The following is a 21,990-nucleotide window of genomic DNA, read 5'->3' on the forward strand; positions in this document are numbered from 1 at the left end:
AACTGATCTGAACGCAGCGTTGTTGCTTTTCTCTGTTGACTGAAATGATGGATTCATATTGGACAAAACCACACACACTCACTCGCTCTCAAATGTTGCAGCTTATGCGCTTTGAAGCTTAGTTTAGCTTTGACAACAGATGTAGGAGCCAGAGACGAAGAAAAATGAAGCATCAAAATGTGTTGGATATGAAATATGCGTCTTTGCCAGTTTCAAGTGCATATCGTAAAAAATCACATACAGATGAAAATTTCCAGGGGATTAGTAACAACGTCACTAAGTGTGTTGAGGTTAAAAGTTCCGATATTTTTAAACGAGCATATTTAAAAAAAATAAAAATGTTTTTATTAATTGTATCAAATACATTTTCACAAAGACAGAGTGTATACATGACTCAAATCTAACCCTGTGAAGTCCACTATTTATTCTATTGTTCAAATACAAAATTCCAAATTCCCTGAATGAGTAAAAAAAAAAAAAGATTTAGGTATAAATAGCACATGGTCTATTGAAACACTGGGGACAGTGTTCAGCTATAAATACCCTTTTATTTATATATATATATATATATATATATATATTAAACACCATTCATAAGACAATTTGTTGATTCCATGAAAGCTGGCGCTCGCTAATCATCCATTAATTGTGACACAATAAAAAAAAAAAACATATCAAGATAATTATTTTCACATGTAAACAATAGAACATGATTAGAATAATACAAACCATTAGGTTTTTCACAGAGGGAAACACCAACATTGTTGAAAAAACAAAAAACTAAACTTTTAACATATATTCTGCCACAAAATGATATGATTAGAATGACAATATTAGAACATCACACAAAATAGAATAGAATAGAAATAAGACTAAAACTAAAACTAAATCATATATTTTAAAAAGTGGTACCTGTCAGTATAGTACATAATGATAATCTACTTTCTACTACTCTGCACGACTAAGGGCTCAGTGTTCATGCACATTCAGCAGCAGTTTCCATCTTTGACTCAAATGCACCAAGAGTTAAATCTTTTCACAATACAATGTCATGTACAATCATGCACAGAATGAGGCACAAGTTGTTGGCCCACGTCCCATTCTTGCTTGCAAAGACCAAGACGTTTATACTAATGCAGCTTTTACTTATGTAATAACAAAGATGGACTTTTCAGGGGCTGTAAAATGAAACAGTAGTGCTGCCCATCACCACAGTGGCCTGTCTTTGTGATACTGTGCAATAAACTGATTGGGTTTTGTCCTCTCACAAGGTCAAACTCCTCTTTATGCTCTGCTGTTTTTTGGTTTACTGTTGCTAATTCCTAAATAAATCGATTTTGACAAAGCATGCAGGACAATTGCATGGTCAGAAAAAGAGGATAAATAAGGTGATCATTGTTGCACCTTCAAAACATTTTTTCCAGATGTTGCATCACCAGAAATGTCCTTTTCGATCAAGTCGCGTTTAGCACCAGGACCAAATTCTTAGCCAAATATAGCTTGCACCAATCAGACCATGACATCTTCGTTGTGTTTTCGGTTATCTGACGTGAGTTCACGTGGACGGTCAAATGAATCACACATTCGCTGTGCAGAACAGCAGTTGCAAACAGTTAGCGGCTGAGCTGCCCACAGATGTTCTTAAGTTCAAAAGAATTACAACAATAAAAACCGGCATTACACTTTTATTGAATTTACAAATGGCTTTTACTTAAGTCCCAGAAACAATTACACAGAGTTACTCTGGATAAGACTCTGCTCTGAATTTCAGCTTTGTCTCCAAGAATATCCCATCAGTGGAAACAGACTCCCAAAACATAATTCTGCTGCTCATGTCATATAAATGAAAATAAAAAGCCAATTACAATCAGGTCTCGAATGTAACGGAATCTGAAGAAAAATGCAAAAATAAAAGATTAATGAGTAGCAACAGAAATTTAAAAAATACAATTTAAAAGTACATTTTAAAAAAAGCCTTAATGCATTTACTATAGTCATTCCAGACTGAAGTAGAGGAAATTCATTTCTGTTGATGTCTTCCCCCCATTTCTTCAATCTGAGGCCGTCCTCGACTGGAGCGCAGAGCCACAGCCTCTGCTGGTGTGAGCTCCTCAGGTGGAGGCCCTGAGGTTTTATGTTGCAATTGAAAATCGCACGTTTAGTGAACATTTGCACAACTGTTTTAAAAGCCAAAGCCTTTAAACTGGTTTACTTGTCTGCTGTTGTACTGTGTTACTGCGGCCCCAAATCAAATTCTACTTAGGGCCCCATAAAGTCTCGGCCCGGCACTGCTGGTTGCCAAATTCACCCCTGCCCACTGAGACACCACCTCCCTGGCTTTGTTGTATAACCTTTTGTTATGAAAATATGTCTTTATTGTTCGTGCAGCTCCGTTAGAAGTGATTGCTCTGCTGATGAAAGAAAAGGACGCTCTTTTTGTTACTCATTTCATCAACTTTTCAGAAGCTGGACATCAACCAAAGTAATGATGTAGTTAACGGACAAATAAGTCAAAGTGCAGGGGAAGTGCTGAGGCTGCGACTCGTGCAGGGGCCTTTGAAACCACTTTTAAAAGACTGACGTTACAAAATCAACGCCCAGATAATGCGATTGGGAGTCAATTCATTCATTGGGAGTCATTAAAGTTTTCTTTAATGTTAGCGGGCACTTCAACTAGCACGGATTTCCAGGTTTATGAAGACCCTCATGACCTGTGTTATCTCAGATAATGTTATACAACACATATAAAGCACTTACGATAAAAGTTTACTGGGGTCCAGTTCAAGCAACTGCAAAGTCTATGCTGGACATTGTCAGGTCCTCTTTGGTCTATTACCCAGCTTTGAGGTGTTTTTTTTTTTCTTCTTTCCATTTTCCCAGTCCAGTATCAGTATCTAGTATCATTCATCGCACAGATTCAAACCAGAATGTTTAGTCTGTGTCTGAAAACTGAAGTTGTGCTTTCAGGGTCAGGATGTAGTCAATGTGGTGCAGGTGTTGTTATTCTCAGATGTGTCAATAATCTGGGGCTGGATGCTTTTCTGTTCCTAGCAGATTTAAAATATTGAAATGTATGGCATTTACTTCCATTTTATCAGGGTGGTTTTAAATCTTGGGCACTTTTTAACTACAAAATGAAAAAAGTCTGACTCTAACTGCTGATCCAGGGAGGGAGGCTTCATCTCATGCAACCCACAACCCATTCTCATATACAAAAAAGGAACCCTGGCTACGTTGGTCCAAAGTGCAAAATATTAGAGGGGCTACAATAATGGCCCTTGAATTGTATGACTGTTACATTTTTTTCTGCCTGTTCTTTTGCAAACCATTCTCATATAAAAATGGGTTGTCTCATGCCGCGATGCCACTCCTGGACTGATGACATCACGTGTGAAGTTAAAAACCATGTGTCTGAATCCGCTCATTGACACAGTTGAACCACAGCTGAATGATGCCCGTGTCACTTTGCAATCCCCTCCTCTGTTTTTCATATTTTTTCTTGAATGTTTGCACGGCCACTGCATGTTTTTAACCTCATGTTTTTTTTTAGTCTTTTTTAATGAAACATTCTCTCAATCTGTTTTTTATTCTAGGTGAAGTATAAAACTCTCCACGCCTCACCTTCCCTTATCCCTGATGCATGAGACCTGCTTCAGATAAACAGTTGAACCATGATAACCATCCCTCTCTCCCTCTGTGTCCTCTTTGAGCCAGCAGATGTCAGCAGAGGAAACGCACATCAGTAAGAGACATCGGTACACATGGTATATAGATATATACGCTGATCATTATTGTGGACAAAGCATATCATTTGCAGGAGTTTCACAGTTTCACCTGTCAGTAAATGCCACAGATGCATGAGCACAAAGCAAAAGGTCAAGCATTCATTATTTCAGACTAAAAAATAAACAAGAAAGTTAAAAATTCAAATCAGTGTAATTAAAAAAAAAAAAAAAAAAAGAATGTGTCAGGCCAACAGGTCAATATGTTTATACAATACTAAAATACAGTATTTATGTATATCAGTGATAGCATCCACCTAAACTCAGAATATCTCAAGTTAGAAGTCAATATTTTTTACAGTCTTAAGTTAAGGTCATCCGATTTTATTCAGCTCATCAGTGTTTTGTGCCAGTGAAACCAACCACTGCATCGTTTTATAAGCCTTTCACCACTGGATGTCAGTATTTCATGTAAATCAGTGATTGAGCATCCAACTGAAGTCAAAATGGTTTTGACGTCATTATTATACAATTAGAAACTGCATCATGATTAGAGTCTGTAAGGCACTTCAGACAATTATTTACTGGTCTAAGGGCGTTTTAATCCTAGTGTTTTAACGTAATTATTTTAAACTAGGACTTTAAAATGCCGTCATGCTGGCGTTTGTTTTTTTTATTTTATTAATCTCATCTCATTGTACTGCTGATTTGGTGATTGTCACCAAACATAAACATTATTTGTGTAGGAATGTGCTAGAATCTATCACCAAGTAAGCTTTTACATAGATGGAATTTGCTTTGGTGTTTTGTTGCAAAACACATTTAAAAGGCTCAGGACAAATAAAACTTCAAGCAAATTCTATCAACCATGCCGAGGAGATATTTGAGGTATTCGCAGTGTATAGAGGTGTTTCTATATTCATTCAACCCCACTAAACCATTCTCTTTTCTTTCCTTTGCTTTATTGTGGACACGGTGAGAGACAAGACCAACTGTGAGGGTAGTGACATAACAGATATACGCACATGTCTCTACGTAGAAGAGACAAAGCGACAATGAGAGGAGTGACATAATAGATGTGTGTAATAGACAATAATGACAAAGAAATTATGGGTTGTGTGTGTGTGTGTGTGTGTGTGTGTGTGTGTGTGTGTACGTCTCTGTGTGAGTAAGAGTGAGAAAAGAGAGAGAGAAAGAGATTATGAATATAAACAAATCACAAATTTAAAATTTGACCACATGAATGTCTCTCTTAAACTTACACCCCACATTGTAGTATGAATGTATTATTTACAACTTAATTTTCAAGGTAATATAAAAAAAAATAAACAATGCCCTCTAACCACACTACAAATTCAAACCAATACTTTTTTATTTTATTTTCAATCATTTATGTTTGGTTGGTGGCAAAGAAGTACCATTGTAAAAAGATAAGCAGTGTACAAAAATGCTATGTTTGCAATTGCAGTTGTTTTATCTGATGTATATCATTTAAATTTCAGATATTTATAGAGCTGCCACCAAATCAGCACCCTGCTATATTATTCGTATACAAAAATATCTATTTTAAAAACACATTAATCCTTCAGGCAATCTGAGGTTTTTATTTTTGGTAAATATTATATATCTTTACAAAACAACATACTATATCTACAGTTTGGTCACCTGATGGACAGCAGAAGCTGCCCAGACTCCTAAAATGCTGGTGTAGGGTAGTCGTCAGAGCAGGATTTAAACCAAACGGGAATACTGTGGATATTGCTGGAATACTGTGTTTATAATCACTGTTTGAGTTGTCTAAGTCCAGTCCAGGTCTCAGTTTTTGCACAGGTCCAGGTCTCAGTTTTCAAACGATTGACAGACCTGGGTCAGGTTCAGGTCACACATTACCGTAACTGTTTTTTAGCAAACGTTTCAGGACCTGTGAATGACTTTATATAGGTTCAAGTGAAATTCAAATTCAAATATATTAGTGTCAGTATATTAACATGGTGACCCCCATATACAGTAACTACTGTTACTGATGACTGATTTTCACAATAGTCCTTACAATAATACATAGCACATAATAGATTTCAAAGTGCACATGTGAGCGAGTCTCGTGCTGATTATCTAAATTGTCATATCATTTGCCAGAGTAGAGTTATTGTCAGTCAGATTGAGAGTGTTGGGGTCATGTGTGATGTTTATGACAATGCTTCGACAGTGGTGCAGGAAGAAAGCTCTGTCCTGATGAGTCTTGATGAGCAGAGCCCTCTGTGATCTTTCTTGGCACATGCTGCATGGTGCTGCAATGATGCTCTACATATTTACCAGAGGGTTTGGAGGCACACAGGTTCTCTTCAGCCTCTTCTAGAAGAAGATAAGTTGTTGTGCCTTTCCAGTGACTGTAGATGTGAGGCCAGGGAGAGGTCTTCAGCGATGTTGATCCAGAGGTAAGGGATCATGTCTATGACTTAAGGATGGTCTGACAGTAATGGGCTTATGAAATGGCTCAAATGGCGACTTCTTACAATCTGTTTGCCCGGTAGCTAAACTGGTGCTAGGCTAATGTGGTGGTGGGGATGGTATAGTCCGGGCCAGAATTAATCTATCAAAGCATTTGGCTGGCAGTGGGCATTAGTCATCACAATTAAAAAATTTTTTAAAACCATTTTCTTTGGCACTATAAGCACTGTGGTTGTTGCTTTAAGACATGTTGGGACAATAGCATAGTTCACGGGAAGGGTTGAAGATGTTAGTGAAGACATACCTGCACAAACCTGGAGTATCCACCCCCGGATACTGTTGAGGAGAAAGTATTTTTTTTTTTACCAAGTAAGATTTTAAGAGAAACAAACATGTAAGTATAGTTTAGCAAAATATGTTTGGAGGGGAGTAATATGTAAAGCAATACTACTTTTAAAATGATTATTTTAATCACAGGCCCAACACCATTTAACACCCTAACAGATACTGTATGACAAATGCACACGCTGACAACAGTTGACGCGCCTCTGTTATGACGCAGCTCTACAGCTTCACTCCTCACTTCTTTAACACACAGTGGAAAGCCCCAGTGTTTAGCAACACAGGTGTATAAGATTTATGAAGGGTGTAGGGGGGGGGGAAAGAAAAGCATGAATTACAAGTGATGAAATTATTTTCCTGTTAGTCTCCAGGCCATGAAAGCCAGTGCTTCAACAGAAAGAAAAAACCTGCCGAGCTGCATTCCACGCTAAGCTTTTCCACCAACACGTTGCAGTGACATGGTCTGAGTGATGTTGTGAAATTTGGGAGAAAATGAGGTGTCATTACTCTCTGAAACACATTTCAAAAGCCAACATTGTCAGGGGTTATAGGAAAAGATCAATGGGCAAATATTTGACCAAAGATCTATTGCTGTAATTAATGTCTATCATCTATCTGTGCTATTTCATCTATTACACACTAACTATAGCTGTTTGTAAAAACTATGACTAAAACTTTTACTAAAAACTAATTTTATCTGCACAGTAGCTGCTCAATTTCCCCATGCACATTTCTTTGGTTACTGGTGGCATGTTAGGTACATTAAGGTATAAAGTATGTTTGTATTTACATATTCTGTTGCATCATAGATGAGGGTTTGCATGAGGATAAGGAACAGAGGATGTCTCTAAAAAACTATTGATGTATCCCTTGTCTAAGACTCATCAAATTCAAAATAGGTTGGTCCATTAATACTTATATAGAGAAGAATGGGCTCTATTGCCACAGTCAAGACATTATTCATAACAAAACCTTGTTTGTTACTATAGCAAAATCTATGGAAGAGTATTAGGGCCACTTGTAAAATATTTTTTGAAAGAAAGTAAAAAAAAGAAAAAAAAGATGCATGAATTGTGAGATGAGGGTCAGAATTCTTAGAAACTCAATTCAATTCTTTCAAATCTGAGTTTAATCTCAGAATTCATGCTGTTTTCTTTATTTCAAATGTTGGCCCTAACACCCTTCCATAGAAATCCAAGGCCTCATACAAAGCAGATTGTAGAGGATGATGGTTAATACACTATAATGATCTGTATCTGTATCTTTTGACTGATAGATTTTTAAACACCTGCCTTAATAAACCTATAAACAGTGGTAAAGAATAAAAACATTCAGTTCAATTCAAAAATGTTAAAGGTTGCGTCTACATAAATAGATATGGGAAACATAACATAATTGTATGTATTATTAACAGAGCTTCAAGTGCAGTTTAGTCGTTTTAGTTTTGCCATTGTGACACTATAATAGCACTGACAAAGCCATGCTGTTTCACAAGTCAATTTTTTATTTTAATGGTGTTCTATAGCCTTGGCAACTACACAAGGTACTTTACACTATAGCCAAGATTCACTCATTCACACATGCATTCCGGTACTTCTATTATTAGCATCATACACCTGCCATAAACCTGTGTGTAGCATAGGCATCAGGAGCAATGTGGGGTTCATTTTGTCTCAAGATATTTTGACATGTGGGTTGGAAGAATCAAGCATAGAGCCCAGTTAGTCATGGACTCAGTTTAGTTCCTATGGTGGAATCTAAATGGGAGCAAGGATCTGCGTCATGCCACAGAGTACCTGGCTGGAATATGTGTCCACACCTAACTGATTTGATTTATACTTAAGTAATTACAGTCGTTTTAGAAGAAGGTGTTGTAGACGTGTTGGCATTAGATCACTTACCACTAGGTATCAGCAGTGAGTTGTATCAAGCGTCAGAGGTTTGCTGCGATCCAACAACCTGCACTGAGCAAATCTCCGAAAACACAGCGTGTCTGCCCTGCAGAATTCTGCCTTTTGTTCAATTACAATTAGTTTCAGCATTCCATTTATTCACCTTTGACCTGAGGTTTCCTTTCGTCAGTTTAGCTGCCCATCAGGTTTATTGGAGCAGGACCTGCATAGGCAATATGATATTTAGTATTACAAAACAACATGCACGGGCAGATTTTAGTTTCCAAGGAAGGAGAGAGAAGTCTGCATATAATCCACTGACTGCTGCCAAAGCTCACTGGTGAGGTCTCAGAGTTAGCATAACAACCATAGCTGCCAAGTTGAATAATGAAAACAAAGTCAACCATTAAGTTGGCTTCAGCTATGCTGTTGGGGAGGAAGGTAGTGTGACTGCTGCCATGGTTTGTTTTGGCGAGCCAATCCAAACTTTGCTCAGAGACTGAAACAAAAGATAAAGTCAATTGGAATTGGTGTTCTTTACGGTCTCAAGGTCAAGACGCCGGCAATAAACGCAGAAGCTGACCTCATTCAGCAAACACGAGGTCACCTTTGTTTGGCCCGTGCACTGTATGCCGAGGTGTGTGTTAGGATCAGTGCAAACATTGTACATTTGAGTATACATGTACAGTATGTACCACTGTGTTGCATGGATAGAGACAGAGTATTTACACTGAGAAAGGGAACTGTGAACAGTGGACCACAAAAAAAAATAAAAATCTGGTAATTCTGTTGAACCACTTTCGGTTAGGTTTAGCAGTTGATTAATATATTTCTTATCAGTCATTTATTGTCCTATTGTCAACATGCACACACACACATGCACAGGTTTGCACAATTATTCCTGTTAAAACATTGCATTGACTTCCATTCGTTTGGATAACAAAACCTTTTCCCTTATCTTAACCATAACCAGTTAACCATAACCAGTTAACCATAACCAGTTAACCGAAAGTGGTTCAACAGCATTACCAGATTTTTTTTTGGTCCCACTGCTCACAGTTCCCTGTCTCTGTATTTTACCTTAATTCAAATTCACAGATTACCCCAAACTTTAACCAAACTTGGACCAGGACCAGGACCAGAGTTTGGTAACAAACTGTGACTAATTTTGTCATCTTCTGTTTTAGTGAAACCTGGTGTGATGTGGAAACACAGTCAGTTAAAACAATTGTATTCAACATTACCATTCTTTGCCTGGCTTTGGTGATAGAAAATCCACTTAATCTTAATAAATGGAAGTGATTGCGAGAATAAATCAGCATGTAATGTGTTTATGTGATTCCAGTGTGCAAAACGATGAAGAAAACACAACCGTGCTGCAGTTTGCCCTCAAATACTTAAATTTCATGTGCTTTTGTCTGGCTTTCCCGACACATTACATAAGTGTAAACAAATATCTTAAACCCTATGCCAGTGTATACACCGACCTGTGTTGATGCTTTTAAAGACAAAGATTTTTTGAGAGGATAGCAGGGCTGGTTTGTTTAGTTGATCAAGTTCTTAGGAAAGCAGGGGAGGAGGAGGAAGCAGAGGATGGAGGTGTGGTCATTATCAGGTGGAATTCCCCTGAACTCACCTGAGTCCGTCCCCCGCTCCTGTACCACAGTATAAAGCATCACAGGAGCACATCTCTATTATTACACAGTAAGACACGCTCGTCTTGGATTTTCTTGGAGTCATTTCTTTGCATCATACTGTGGCTCAGGTAAATGTCATTATTACTATTGCACTAATATGTTAAAGTCAGTCTTACGTTATGAAGCTACAATAAAATGAATTTGTTAATTGCATGTATTTCCTATTTGAACTGAAAAAAGAAAACATCTAATTTAATTCAAGAGGACAAAAAGGTGACAGTTTTTTTTTCTTGTGTTTGTTTAGAGTCTCCATGTCGTCAACGTGCCTAAGCAGCGTCCTGACGCATGCCAACCTCACCATGTACCACACTGGAGTCCCTGATGTCCTGCCACAGCAGCCCAGTGCTCTGTCCAGCTCTATGCAGACATTCAACCCATCATACAGCTGCAACATGAACAGTAAGAGGAAATCTTAGTTCTGTCTCTTAATGTTGTAGATTAAATTTCATGTGTGCTAAGTGAGAGCAAAAGAAATCTGGAATCATTTAAGGGCTTTGAAAGCATGTCAATTATTGTATTCCAGCCTGGGTTTCGTAGGCGGTTTCAGCTGAAGACTAATCCTGCAGTAAACACAATCCTTTTTTTTGATTTTCAAAACTCGCAGACATCGAGATCATTAGGTCACTGAACTTTGCATGGCCCCATTTGGATCCTGTTAGTTTAATCATTTACCAGATAGTTAATGTTTAACTTATCATAGCTTATCATAGCATAACTTAGCTCGGGCTTTGTTTGAGAGACAAATACAGACCAGGATGATGACACAGAGTGGTATCAATCAATGATCCAGATTGCTGAATTTGAGGTTAATTTAGGTGGATCTGGCAGGTTGATGTATTAATGAATTGGTCCCAAAATTAAGATTTTATTTGAAAATGTATCATTTCTAAATCTGTATTCATTTTTTAATGTTTATGTGCATTAAAGTGCACGCACAGGAATTGTTCCAATTCCTCCATCCTTTTTTTTTGCAGGTCAGTGGTACAAGCACGTCAGCCCGGTCTACTGGTCACCTGACAGTGTTCTGGAGTGGATCGGCGACCATGTAGAGAGTACCAAGTTTGATGCAAGCACCCTCAGTCTGGACTGCTGTACCATGGACGGACCTTCTCTTTGCCAGTTGAACCAGGACCAGATGATTGGGATCTTTGGCCCACAGCTTGGACCACACCTTTACAACAGTCTGCAGGAACACAAATATGGTAAAACTGCATGAAATATGTCCATCTATCACCATCACACAATAATAATGTTGATTTGTACCGTTTCCATATGCCAGACTTCTACTTGGATGAATAAAGATTGTGGCCTGATTATTTTTTTTTTGCTCTCCAGAGTTTCAGACCCTGACAGGACCAGAGCTGAACGAGACCTGCCAGCTTCTGGACAACTTCCTGCACAACCTAAAAACCACACACTGTCCTTTGCTCAGCACCGTTAAAGTTAGCCTGGGTGTGTATTTTTTTTACGCCGATGAAAGACGCTGACTTATAATGGATAAGTGGGAAAATCTTGGTACTAATACAGCTGCTTCACACCAACAGATGACGTAGTTATCAACAAGAGGGAGTTTGACTACAGGGATGAATTTGATCTGTCCAGTTTGACCATGGAGTCCATGACACCTGTCAGAGAAGAGTATCTGTCTGATAATCAGTCTGACAGCGAGTACAGCTCCACCTCAATCGGTCAGTATTTCATTTGCTAGTTTGCTACCACATTCCTCACCTACCTCCATTTACAAAAAAACATATTATATAACATATCATATTTTTCTTTTGTTTAGGTGGCATGTGTGGCTTTTCAGGCCACAGCTCCCCAGAGTCTGGCAGTGGTGAATCGGACCCAGAGTTCTCCTACCCACGGATTAGCAGTGAGTAAACAGAAAAATAGTCACTGTTTGTTTTGAGCTTTGCATTCCACATTCCCAGCGGTGTTAATGAGTTCAAGTAAACACCTGACAAAACTATTGTGTTGGCAGAGGGACACCAAATCAAATCTGAGAAAGGAGAAACTCGCCTGAAGCGGCCACGTGGGCGACCTCCAAAGAGCAGCAGAGAGCACAGCAGCGTCTACGAGAGCCCTAAGAAAAACAAACATGGTGAGGAAATGTTTGGAAAAGCTCTAATGCTGTATTATGCATCATGTAAAACACTGTTCAAAAGGGATGTGTACTGGAGCACTGCAGATCCATTTTTCAAACTATACTTTGCATCTATTTTGCATTTTTATCAGGCTGCAGATGCTTATTTGACTTGCCTGCTCAATATCATACACCCAGGCACAAACAAAGACACATTTAACTCACTGTGCCCTACTGTTTTTGGCAGTTCCTCGAGGCACACACCTGTGGGAGTTCATCAGGGACATTCTGATCCATCCAGAAAGGAACCAAGGCCTGATGAAATGGGAGGACCGCCGTGAGGGTGTCTTTAAGTTCCTCAAGTCTGAGGCTGTGGCTCAGATGTGGGGCCAAAAGAAGAAGAACAGCAGCATGACCTATGAGAAACTCAGCCGTGCCATGAGGTGAGTTCATTCATCAGCTTTACACATCTTGGCTGTTTTGGCTAATTCAGCAGATCCACGACAGTTTTCATAGGATCAGCAATATTCTCCCTCTAGTTACTGCTCTAACCCTGAACTTGATCAGTTTGTGTAATAATCCTGGACTAAATGATCCTTCTCCACCTACAGGTATTACTATAAGAGGGAGATCCTGGAGCGAGTTGATGGCAGGAGGCTTGTATACAAATTTGGGAGGAATTCTAGCGGCTGGAAGGTTGAGGAGTCTGGCATGGACGTGAGGCATTAAGTCACAGAACGTGGGCAGAAAGTCACCAAAAAAAGTCAAACGAAAAAGGTGTTCTTTTGAAAAGTAAACCTTGCCTCTCTCCGATGTTTATGACACTAACTTCCTTTAAGAAGGGAGGTGTTGCAGAAAACGTAAGCCACTGTTTTTGGCTCTAGTAGGTTTTATGAACCAATATTATTGTCGTGACTGTTATTTTGTATTTTTTATTTCGAAAAGCTAGTATGTACACAGCACTAAAATGATCATCATTTTGTGAGTTTGTTTAAACACTACAATTCTGTACTAAATGAACCTGGGTGTTCAGTTCTTTTACTGAAGCAGGGCTAACCCCCTATTCTTATCCGTCACTTCTTTGTTGATTTGTTTGATTGTATGAGCATTGTAGCTCTGAAAACATTGTTCACTTTGTTTTTTTGTTTTTTTTTGAAACTGTGAACTGACATCCTCAGTTTTGTGTGTAAATATATTCTTATGTCGATTTGAATGCAGGATCAAGTCAGGAACAGTCTTTTTTATTTTTTTATTTTTATTTTTTTAACAAATAAACCTAATGCGAAGAATCAAGACAGAACAGGGAGACAAAAATGTGATGTGATGTTACTTCAGCTTAATACAGTAACAATGTGCACTACATGTCAATTGGTATCACTTATTATAAAGTGTGTTGTCACAATGTTTGAATAAGAAGTAAATATATCACTTCTTATATGTTATAACCACCCGCAAAAACACGTTGTAGGCATCAGCAACAGATGAGTTTCATGCTGTTTTATGTGATTGTTTTCATGTTAATTGATGATTGTATTTGTATTCACTGTCATATCATGTCTGTTGTTAATTGTTAAATAACTTTTTGTTAACAAAAAAATACATTTTGACATACAATAACTGCCTCTTTTGAAGCTCTACTCTGGTATCAAATCAGTCAGATATTATTTGTATAGCAGATAAAGTCTAAAACAAACACCCCACCCACCATCACCAACCCCTATGAACACATAAACTGTGTCAGAGAAAAGAAACAGACCTGATGAAACGCTATCCTATAGTTAAGTAATTAGTAATTAGCAATTAGGAAACACCAGAGACTAAAATGTGTATATTTGTGGCCACGATAAGGATTGTGAGTAAAACTAAAACAGAACTGGCATGCAGATTTTACCGTTTTAGGAGGGTTGGCACGTGGCACGTAAGATGGCCTAGTTGCGATATAACCATAAACACATTTGTGGCAAAGGTTGATTGTTTTGAATCAGTCACAGTCTCTAACAGCACAACAACACCTGCTTTGTCATACACTTCTACACAGACAAAGACATCGTCTATATCTTCAAAATGGCCCCTTCAATCTTAATAGTCTGCAAAGTGCAGTGTATTTCGTCCTTTTTCAGGGAAGCTCTTTATAACCAGTTGTTTATTAAGCAATAAGAGGTTTCATCACCAAACAGATAAATGGTTCTCTGGGCATCGGTAACACCGCAACCGTATTCAGTTAGCACTAAAGCTGTTACATGTTAAAACATAAATACATACAAAAAGTCATGGTCTCTGTCACATGATAGGATGCCATGACCTTGCAAACCAATAACAGTAAATCTTGGTGATGTGCAAACTGTGATTTCAGTTTACAAACTTAATTGTTCAACCCAACAACACTTGAGGCTTGGTTTGCACTCTGTTTGACAATGTTGTGCTCAAGCCACCAGTCAGAGATGGAGCAGATTTTTGATTCTCTGTTGACACATGGAGCCTTAAAGCTTAGATGCTTTCAGGTACCAGACTTTTGGCAGAAATTGATTAACCATGAGTTGGTGCTCTACCTAACCCTCAACGTGACCATGTTGTCTCACATTAAACAGTGACCCTCCTGTGGAGGATAAAGCGGTAGAAAATGGATGGATGGCTAGAATTTGCATGTTCTCCCTGTGTGTGCGTGGGTTTTCTCCGGCTTACTCCCACGGTCCAAAATGGACACTGTTAGGTAAATTGGTCACTCTAAATTGACCATGGGTGTGAATGTGACAGTGAATGTATGTTTGTCTCTATATGTGGCCCTGTGATGGACTGGCGATCTGTCCAGGGTGTACCCCGCTCTATGTCAGCTGAGATTGGCACAGCAACCCCCTTGCGTGGAGGATAACGTGGTAGAAGATGGATGTATGGTTCTAGTGATGTCTCATCCCCGTTCTGCTTTACCTGCACTAAAAATGCGGACACAGAAAAGAGATAAGAAAAAAAATCCATTCCAACACACAGTGCCAGACACTGAATGTTAAGGTCTCACCAGACGAGTGCCATAAAAACCTGTAAGACCTGTCCACTCGGATTGTTTGACAAAGAGCTTGTGTTACACCACACTGCACAAGGCTCCTTTCAACCAGCAATTGGGACCTGGAACTGCACACCTGACACCATTATGCAACAAACAATTGCATTAAAGTTTTCAAATGAGCCATATAATGTGTCACTTTTGTATAGAAGTCAACATGCATGAGTAAAAGTAAAAAACAGTCCTTGCTGCTTGACCGTGCAGGTGCTTTCTCTCTCGGTCTCTGTCACTCTCTCCCTCTCTCTGTCTCTCTCTCTCTTACCATGTGTGTATGTGCACATTATAATAGACAAAATCATTTCTAAATAGTCTTTATTATGTCACTGACTGTAGACACACTATCAATCCTTCATTGTTAGACTCCCAGCAGTATAACTGAGCATTGTCTGTCTGCTTCCTCTAACTGACACTGGCAGGTGGTGGTTTCTGGCCTAAGCTGAGTGTACAACAGGTCTGGCCTGTTGGAGATGACAGCAGATAATAATCTCTAGTTTGGCAGCAGTTGTTGGCACTAAAGTTGGCTCTCGTTTCACCAACAACCATGTCTCCAGTCAAGTGACACTGCTTATCTGATGGTGCTGGAGCAAAGCAGCAATGCGGAGATGTCTGTGGAGATCTAATCATGATCAATGCAACAGTGACATCCATCACTGTCCACATTTGCTGTCATTGGATCTGGATCTGTAATGAACAGAACATGAGAGTGGCTCCATCCTAAGTGAAGAGGGTGTTGTCGCTCATCGTACCAAAAAAGTAACCTACATTTTCTACATATCTGCACACTATGGTTCATCTCCAAATGTCTTAGTAAGGTCATTTCACTGGACTATTGTCACATACGTTTTCAGCTTGTTCATTTGTGACAAATTAGATTTCAGTCAGACTGGCATCAACACATCTCATATGTTCAGTTTTTTTTTTTGTAATGTCATGTAAACGTACTGACTGTGTCACCATGTGTCATTCCTATGTATATCTAGTTGTTGCATGGCTGTTGGTGGTGTTTTACGGCAGTTGTCATCCATATTGTTGCATTGCTGCCTTTGGTTATTGTGTGTCATGACAGTCTTCTCTTTTTGCTATAGTTGTCTTCCCAGAGGATTGTCGCACCAGCACATGCAACTTTCTCCTCCAGCAGTGAGAAATCGTGCAACAGCAGCTGTAAGGTATTTATGCACTTCACTTTCACAGTTGTATTGGGTTTCTCTGCAAGTCCAAAGCTCACATTCATTTGCCCCAAAAGTGCGTTTAGCAGTTTTCAATCTCAACACAGAGGCAAACCTAAATAATAGTAGGAGCAAAAGTGCAAAAGCTCGATTGATTTTGATTTTCAGTAGGAATACAGACCATGAAAGCGGGGCATCACGATCCTTTAAGCAGGAGGTGTCAGAAAAGTTATACCACAGGGATAACTGGCTTGTGGCGGCAAAGCGTTCATAGCAACGTCGCTTTTTGATCCTTAGATGTCGGCTCTTCCTATCATTGTGAAGCAGAATTCACCAAGCGTGGGATTGTTCACCCACTAATAGGGAACGTGAGCTGGGATTAGATTAGTCGTGAGTCGGGTTAGTTTTACCCTACTGATGATGTGTTGTTGCAATACTAGTGACATGGCTTCACAGAGAAGTCTTAAAGTGTTTGAAACACTCGTGTCACCTCAAGCCAAATGAAGGTCTTTGCAGTCATCATCAAACAGTAGATCATAAAAAAGTTCAAGGTACTCTCGTCTCTTCACTAAAAAAACAGAATTGGTGTGGCCGGTCTGAGCTGGCTGTGCCAAGCAGTCACAGTCCAGTCTCAACCTTTGTTATCAGTCAATCAAGTTTATTCAGTGGTCACTGGAGTACACACACAGGTGACTATGTTTTGGGCGCAATGTTTACTGCTTTATTACGGATGTGCCAGCAGCGTGTGGTTATGAAAGATAAAAAACTGTGCTGCAAATGTGCAAAGTTTGGTTTGTGCTTTGTGTGAAAATCTCCATCAGGCTGTCGCAGTCATTATCTACAGGGGGCAGGTGAGGGGCAGGTGGATGATATGTAACTAGGAGAACTGGTTTTTATCATATAGCTCAGGGGTGGAAGGCTAAAAATAAGGCTTTCAAGCTAATTTTAGGTTTTAGGTTAATAGTTAAGATGGAGTGGGGGGTTTTCTGCAAGCCCTCCTCCAGGCAACTCAGAGAAACGCTAGTGTGCTTATTAATTTGAATGAACACAATTATTGCAGAAAACAGGTTTTAAATGTACAGAATGGTGATAAATTACAAAACCAATGACACATGGCAATTTATGAGTGAGTGACCTAACATTTAGACCAAAAATCAAACAAAATTATAATACTTACTTTATCTTGTGCATAATTCTATCATTTCTTTTGTCGATGTAATCTGTTGAAATGTTGTATGTTGTCTGTTCATCTGAAAAACTATTCTTTTTAATGTGTTTGTCTCATAATTAGTAATTAATTAATTCATTCTTTTTTTGTTGCAGATGACATGTTGATAACAACAAGGAACGGTGAACCTGTGAACAGATTTGTAAAGCAGCAGCAGCAGCAGCATTGAGGTGAGATGAACACACGGTAATTCCCCTGCCAATTACAATAAAATGTACACATTTAAGTCTGATTATTTATGAGTTCATTGTGAAAGCGTCCTGAAAAGAACTCATCCATCCCTACCTTAAAACAATAACCCTCAACGTTATGCTTTGTGATGAACACACAAACAGGTTGAGGAGTAAAAGACCATAATCATGTTGCTATTTGTTAGCAGCGATACACATAATCGGTGCAAACATTTCACATGTCCTCACTCTAAACTGATGACTCCATATTTTAACAACCCATCCACCAATCACACTTAATTGAGTCCTCTGTAAACTGCAAAAAAAACAACTAACATGCATTCACTGTTATACCTGTTAATTATCTAGCTGATCATAGCACTCCCACACACACACGCACACACATATTGTGGTGCGAGTGACTGCTCTCCTCCTTCTAGGTCAACATACCAGTCGAACAGGTAGATTTGGCCACTGGCCAGAATGTGAGTGTGGCACGTAGATTACGGGAAACTTCACAATCACTGCCAGAAAAACACGCTGGGAAAGAAATGGGGTGGAGTTTTTCTGGAGTGATCTCAGTGCATTGTCACCCGGTAAACACAGTCATTATGCCCTTCCCCAGGGTTACTGATTAAACACTTGTGTTTGTCTATCACACCATCGTCTATGCCACTATGGTAAATTAAATCACACACAGAGACACAGCCATACGCACTCATGACTTGACCCATGAGTGCGCAGCAGGACACTTTTACAGTATGTCTCTGATCTGATGCTGCATTATGAATAATTATGGGTTCATCAGAGTCAAAACTAATCAACCTCCACACATTGAGGACCTCGGTCGAACCGTATTGTGTCGGTATAATTCATGAATGAAAATATGAAAATGCTCAAGTTATGTGGAAACAAGCACGGAGCAGCTAATTATACAACTGACCACTGCACAGCTCTGGAGGTAAGACAGGGGCATGCTGTTAAACTACAAATATTTTGGCATTGCAGCTCTCTGCTCTGAGCTACACCCACCAGATGAACAAGTGACTCAAGGCAATCTCTCCATCTCTAAAACTATCTTAGTTGACTTATTTTATTGCATTTAGTATGCAACTTTTTAAAAAGTATTTTCTCTTATTTTCCAGCATAGAACTTTGATCATATGAAGGAACCAGTATGCGGCACAGTTGCAGTGAAACAGTTAAGTAGCATACACTTTCAATTCAAAAAAAAGTTTATACTGTCTGTCTTGTTGGTCACGGGATGTTACATGCAACGTGTCTTTCTTCTGCTCTGAAAGCAACAAACACCACCGCTGGATCAAGATCTGGGAACGCGCCCCGAGAACCATCCACACGGGATGAGGGACCTTCACATCCTATCAAACGTCACCTGGGATGCTGTCCCCAACAAGACAAACCTGTATAAAACCGGAAGCAAGCCACGTCTAACATCTAACATTACATGACCTGATCTGAGGACAACGACAGCAGGAAGTGGTCGAAACATGTCAAGGTACCTTACTTTTTCTGTCTGAGCGAAGGAAACTTAAGCTCAGAGAACACTTTCGCAGAACTGTCCTGTGATTGGTCATTTACTCCTACAATGGCCCAGTATTAGTAAAGCCTGTAAACAAAGCCCACTCAGATCTCTTGATTTACATCATTCAGAGTTTCTGTGTGATTATTGATTGATGATGCCCAAAACAATGCTGCCCACTATACACTCTTAGAAATAAGGGTTCCAAAAGTGTCCTTCTACAAGGGCTGAGGTTCTACCTGGAACCACATGCTTCTGAAAAACTAAAGGGTTTTTCAAGGGTTCTTAGTAACTTAGTTCCAGTAAGAACCATTTTGATCCAGAGAACCGTTTAGAACCCCTTTCCTGGAACCTGGTACCTGGAACCAAAAAGGGTTCTCCTATGAGGACAAGCCGAAGAACCTTATATGGTTCTACTTAGCACTTTTATTTCTAAGAGTGTACCTTCAAAAACTCTTGTAAATAAAAAATAGTTGCATGAATCACATGTTAATAAATACTACATGGTGGCCAATGTTTTGCTTTGCAGAGCTCCATAAAATAGATTTGTGCCCACGTTCTTTGTGTCAGCCTCCCAGACACAGGATTAATGATCCTTGAAGGTTGCATTAAATTAACGCCACCTGACCTTTGCAGAGTAGAAAAAGTATGCGCTCATGTACTGTAGTGAATTAAGCTGAATAGTTCATCAGGCAGTATGGCATTGCCCAACTAAAATTGCTTGACTGTTTTAACATTTAAAGTCTAAAGGTTCCTACTCTAAAAATGTGCTTGTAAAACAACTAGAAACAAAAAGTTTAAGCTTTAGAAGAAAAAGCTAAAAGTGGATGTAATCACAAACTGGTGCCGCTATCCAATATCTATGATCCCACCCTTCATTTCCCGTCAGTATCATGTGTGAGTATCTCTTGACACTGATAACACATTGTGTGTTAAGATAGAGACTGCTCCTTGGCTATGACGCTACTGTCTCCTGCCAGGAAATATTTACTGCTAGGTTTTTACAGCCTTTACTGAAAACAGTAAATGTTGCTGCTGACTTTAGATACTGTACGTCTGATATATGTTATTTGGATTGGGTTGGATGACCGTGACTGATGTCGTGCCAAGACAGCTCCAGTTAGTGACCATTTGTCATGTCGTATGAAACATGTATTAGGCTATAGCTTTACACGACAACGATCTGAACACAAACCGCAAAAGTGGCGTTGCATTCCCACTTTTTATTTTGTGTTTAGACGAGCGTCTTTGGGTGGAAATCTGCACGCACACGGTGACGATAAAGTGTGTGAAATTTGATGTGCCATCTGATCATAATATTTTGTTGGTTTCACCCGGGAGCGTTAAAGCCAGCCTGAAATATTTTATTTGTTTTGTCTCTCCACTGTTTGCTTTCTTTACTATGTTAAGTGCCTTGAAATAAATCATGTTGTCATTTGGGACTTGACAAACAAAACTTAATTGAACTGAAGTCATGATAGCGCGATTACAGAGATTTAAAAAAAATAAAAAATAAAAATTCATTCAGAAATTAGAACTCAGAAAACAGGACAACTATAGTTAGAAATGCTGACTTGGCGTTCAACATTGACAGATGGTGATGAGACAATGAATGCACTTTTGTAGGTGATGGTGGTAGAAAACAGAGTGGGTAACTGGATCATTTAATTATGAATTAATTATTTCATCATTGCATTCATGAATATAATTCAGCAATGACATACAAGTCATTTATAGCAGAACCGAATGTTTGGACTTCCTCAGAGTGGTTGTTGGAGCACGAACCTCGTGTTGAATCCAGGTGGACTCCACCAGGACCATCACTTCAGGCCATCTCTCTCATGTCTGGTAATGCATTTATAATTTAGGTGTATTGTCCAAAAAGGTTCATACAGTCTTCTTGGTAGAAATGATTGAGATTTAAATTTCGTTCAGACAGAAAAACATTTTTTTTTTTCTCGATTACCTTGACATTGTTTCATGGGATGCTGGGGGGTGCAGACAGCAGGGGGCGTAGTTACCCCCTGGTGTCTGCATAAAACAGGAGGCCAATATGTCACATGTAACATCACGTGACCTGACCTGAGGAAGACCACACACAGGAAGTGGTCCGAAACATGCCAAGGTAATCCAAAAAAACCTTATTTTGCTGTCTGACTGAGCAAAACTTACACTAAATGCAGGCGTGTAGGATTATAGAGTCACAGGTTGTTGTCAGACTGGTGGTGATGGGCAAATGAAGCTTTTGTGAACCACTTGAGCCAATTGATTTTTAGAAAAAAGGGTTAATTACTCAAAGCTTCAGATAGAGTGACCTCTCCTGGTAAAGTACAAGGCTGCAGTCAACTTTGGCAGGCTCTTGGTGAACAGGAGGCTTTTAATTACACACCCACATGCACACACACACACACACACACACACACACACACACCTCAGTGAACATTGTTGGAGAAACTACTTTAGTTAGAAAAGAGCTTTTGTACTGAACCATCTTTGCTTCACCCCTTTTGATGCAAACACACACACTAAGACTGCATATTATGTTCTATTTACAAATACAGATTGATGGATGTGTGTGATATGTGCTTGTGTAACTATAGCAGGGGGTGATGTTGTGTGATAGGGAACGTTCAAAGATATTATTG

General features: G+C 39.2%; 1 protein-coding gene across 1 annotated transcript; it reads left to right on the forward strand.

The window, feature by feature from the left end:
* Nucleotides 1–10,352: 10,352 nt before the first annotated feature.
* Nucleotides 10,353–17,805, forward strand: elf3 (E74-like factor 3 (ets domain transcription factor, epithelial-specific); the record flags this gene model as incomplete). Its single annotated transcript, XM_083892672.1, has 10 exons — nucleotides 10,353–10,500; nucleotides 11,076–11,303; nucleotides 11,437–11,553; nucleotides 11,646–11,789; nucleotides 11,888–11,974; nucleotides 12,083–12,202; nucleotides 12,432–12,627; nucleotides 12,796–12,901; nucleotides 16,328–16,403; nucleotides 17,732–17,805. The coding sequence occupies 10 exons, from the start codon at nucleotides 10,353–10,355 to the stop codon at nucleotides 17,803–17,805; spliced, it is 1,296 nt and encodes a 431-aa protein (XP_083748798.1).
* Between the last annotated feature and the right edge of the window lie 4,185 nt (nucleotides 17,806–21,990).

Source organism: Microchirus variegatus, assembly GCF_963457635.1.
Source record: "Microchirus variegatus genome assembly, chromosome: 7".
Classification (NCBI taxonomy): Eukaryota; Metazoa; Chordata; class Actinopteri; order Pleuronectiformes; family Soleidae; genus Microchirus; species Microchirus variegatus.